Consider the following 4,058-nt stretch of genomic DNA (forward strand, 5'->3'; position numbering starts at 1 on the left):
GCCAGTTTGCTGACCACTCTTCCTTTGCAGTAGGTGAGTCTCCTTAACAGCTCCCAAGTGTGGTGACATGCTCCTCCCATAAAATAATGGAAATGGTGACAAAGGACAGCGACTCCCACTGCTCATGCACCCTGGGAAGGTTACTGCAATGGAAGTCTTAGTTTTCCCACCTAAAATTACTCGTCTTCCTTCGAAGGTATAGTTAAATTGGCAAAAGTTAAATGCATGTATGACACATTCCAGTTCTTACAGGAATACACGCCCCCCAGAGGCCAGACTGGTGCAGAGACTCAGGGTTGCCAAATGAGTTAGAGTTGGTCCTAGTGACCAACTGTCTACTTTTGCTAAGTTATACATGGTTTATTTTTTAAAATTCATTTCCACCTAACCTTCTTATCTGAGCCACATCCAGGTGTTCATAAGGCAGTGTCATTCAAATCCTTCAATCCTCTCAAGCGTGTTTCCCCAAGTACTGTCCAATTTTGAAAAAGGCATAACCATCCACTCTGTTCCTTAAGGGGAAAAAAAAGCCTTTTTTTTTTTTTTTTTTTTTTGAAAACGCAGCCTAACTATGTATATAGAATGCTAAACCAGTTTTAGAATCAATCCCGTAGCTTAGAGGAAAACCAGGTCACCGCTCATTTGGGGCCCCTGGTTGTGGCAACAACATGTCACTCCTCCAGCACCTCAATATAGTTTCTCTTCAGTTGTTCCTATGCTGCACAGGGAGTGGCTTTGGATTCCTCCGTGTGACAGAGAGGTCCAGCCCTGAGGAAGGCCGGTAGCCCACATCCTCTGCTCTCATAGGCGCTATGATATGGCCTGGCTTGGTGACAACTGTGGGAGCGGTCAGACTCTGGAAGGCCCTCTGGGTGTTCCACATACATCCTGTGGGGGTCTGGAGGGTCCTTTCAAATTGCTGACAATAGGCGAAAGGATAGGGAAGCACCCGTACCTGGTGGGCTGCTGCCTGGATGTTTCGATTCTCGTTTATAATCACATTTGGCAAATCCTTGTCTTTTCTTGGGGGACCCTCAGGGGCTTTAATGAGAAACCTGTGTCGCTTCTGGGCACTGGGCTTTGGGCACACGCCACCCCACTCGCCCCAGCCAGGCAGGGTCAGGTCTGTGTCCTTCGGCTTCCCGGCCTCCACAGCTTCCCTCTTCTCTTTGAAGAAGTCTCCGATAACATCATCCCCAGCAAAAGCTTCCTCTATCATTTGCTTCTGACTGTCTTCCTCACCTCCCGCCCCCTCCGCTGTGGTGGGAGCTGCTGGAGACCTCCTGGAAGAGTCTACGGTGAGGAGTTTCTGCAGATCAATCACTTGTTCCTTCATTTTCTTCTTGGGGGCAACGGGGGGACCACTGGGGTTCCTCGCCCACCGCTGCCCTGCTAACACAGGCCTGAGATGGGCCTTATTTTGAAAGCATCTCTGTCTGCTCAGCTCCTCTCGCACTCGCGGAGTCTGTGTTCGCTCTGGCCCCTGCAGCAGGGCCTCTGCTTCTTCCTCGGCAGGTTCTTCTCTCTGGACTGGCAGAACCACGCCCGCTGAACTCACCTGCTGCTTCCCTGATGGATGGTGTTCCTTGTTGAGTTTCGGAGGGAGTGTCCTCAATTTAGACAGCAACTCCCAGCTGCTAAAATCTTTTGCTTCTTGACTGCCCCCCAGCTCAGCGTCCTGGCTGAGCCCAGACATTTTCCTAAGTGACTGTCTTTCCTCAAATTCTTTCAACAAAATTTCCTCTGCCACGGATTCTCCTGCTTCCTTGCTTTCAGAAGCCTTGGGGGCCGCAGTCTCTGAAAGTTGTTCTGGGGGCTTCTGAGTTTTCTCCTCTCTTGTGTCGCCAGAGAGACTGCTGAGGATCCAGGGGTTTGGAGCGTGTCCATCCATCGGTACCTCGTTCACCGCATCAGGGACAAGGCGCTCCCCTCCCTCCCGCTCCTCCTCGCTCTCGGAGGCTGCCCGGAGTTTCTGTATCAGTTCTTTGTTCCTGGCCAATTGTTCCTGCTTGGCCTGGCGAGTCTCCAGGTGGTACTGGGCCATAATTGCCTTTGACCTTGCCCACTTCCCTGTGTTCTGGTGCCTGAGGCTCATTCGCTCCATCATTCTGGTGCTTTCAATTTTTTCCAATAGCCCCAATGCTGCAGTAGGATGGACCTTCTGCAGCGCCTCAAACTCTTTCAGGGATGTCTTGGCCTTTTCTTTCTTCAGAACTTTGTGGTACTTCTTGCTTTTGATTTTCCTCTCTCTTCGAGCCCTGGCCTCATAGTAAGACTGCAGGGCGCGGGCCTTCTGAAGCTCGCTTCGGCGCATCTTAGCCTCCTCCAGGCTCATGGCTTCGAGAGTGGCCTTTTCCACGGGAGTAAGCAAAGGCTCTGCCACTGGCTGCTTGTTCTTATGCAGGAGGTTAAAAATTTCCTGCTCCAGGGGTGTTCTTGCCTTCCAGCCACTGAACACATGTTCCAGAGGGGCAAAGGCTGCCGACTCCTGGTTTAGGGGAAAAACCAGCTGCTTCGCTCGCCGGTTCTTCAGAACAACAGGCTCCCATTTGGAAAGGGCTCGTGAGGTTTGACTGAACGCCACCTCCCTGTGGATCCGTTCTGCTTCCTCTTCACTACGGGGTAACTCTACAATCTTCTTTGATTTGACTCTATTGAGTTGCCTTTTCACTGTGGCCAGTGAGGATGGTGCTTTAATAGACTCAAACAGATCGGAAAGGACCAGTTTTTCTCCTGACCCTTCAGAACTGACATTGAACTCTGACACCTTCAGGCTAGCTTCAGATCGCTCAGGCAGTTTCCACCCGTTCTTTCTATCAAGGGAAATGACTGCTTCCAGAAGTTTTTGGTGCTTTCTCTCTCCCTCACTGGCCCCCTCCTCTTCACTGGTGCTCAAGGGGTCCTCTTTTGGCAAATCCTCTAGTTCTTCCTGTTGGTCTAGAGCCAGCAGGTTCTTTGCAGCCTGGATAGCACTCATCTCAGCAGCCTCTCACGCCAGCCAGAAGTGGAAGTCGAAATTTCAGACTCTACTCAGGTCCTTAATCCAAAACAAATAAAACTAGGAATGACCTCTGACCGCAACTTCTCTCCGTAGTGTGCCCACCCTGCACAATCAGACCCACCCACCGAGTCAATCCGCTGTGTCTCCAGCAAATGTTTTAAAGCGGTTGTGACTGCCCAGCTCACTGCTGCCACTCTGTGCTAGGGGCAGGAACTTTTGCCTGGACTAAAGTAACAGCCCCCCACTTTCCTGAGTTCTGCACTCTCAACTCAGCCCAGAAGCCCTCCCAAATCCATTTCCCATCCACCTGTCGGAGCAACTTTTTAAAAACATGTTATCAGGCCACGTCTTGCCTTTCCTTCTAGCTCAAGTGCCTGAAATTCATGACATACACTTGATTCACGCTTCCTAAGCTGCCATACAAAGCCCTGTATGATTGGGGTTGTGTGTTTCCCTCAGGGCACACCCCAGACCGCACCTCCCTCGTGCTGTATGATCTAGGACCCCTGCTGTCCGGCCTTCCCCAGGACACAACAAACTGCCCTCTGGAAGGTCTCTGCCCTCGGCGCTCCTTACTTGGAAGCCCACCTCACTCCACAGTCTTACTGGCTCTTGTTTGGATAACCAAATCCTAATCTATACTGTCTTTCTCTGAGTGGCCTCCACTGATCACCAACCTTTACTTTCTAGAAGATAGTACTATCTTAGTCCTCTGCATAGTACCACCATACATTTTCACATTTATCTATCTGCTTCGTCTGTCTCAGAATGCCTCCAAAACACAGGTTCTTTGAGAGAGAATTCACATCACTGCTATCACCTGTGTAGAATACCTGGTACATAGTCAACACTCAATAAATATTTCTGTTCTAGACACGAACCTGATGGCAAGGCCACGCACATTAAACATACCCGTTCCCCAAATCAAAGAACTTGAATTCTGGGTCCTCTAAAACCAAACAGCTGAAAGGATACAATTGCCCTTTGCAAATAACAACTGGAGCATCTTATACTTCCTTTTTTTCCAAGTCTGCTACATGGCAATCCACTAATTTAT

At 50.0% G+C, this 4,058-nt stretch overlaps 1 protein-coding gene across 1 annotated transcript; it reads right to left on the reverse strand.

Annotated features, from left to right (window-relative positions):
- Window positions 1-671: 671 nt before the first annotated feature.
- On the reverse strand, window positions 672-2,977 carry LOC311170392 (U3 small nucleolar RNA-associated protein 14 homolog A-like; the record flags this gene model as incomplete). Its single annotated transcript, XM_084232756.1, is given in 2 exon segments — window positions 672-712; window positions 715-2,977. Coding segments are annotated over 2 exon segments (2,304 nt in total).
- Window positions 2,978-4,058: the final 1,081 nt, after the last annotated feature.

Source organism: Talpa europaea, assembly GCF_964194135.1.
Source record: "Talpa europaea genome assembly, chromosome: 4".
Taxonomy (NCBI): domain Eukaryota; kingdom Metazoa; phylum Chordata; class Mammalia; order Eulipotyphla; family Talpidae; genus Talpa; species Talpa europaea.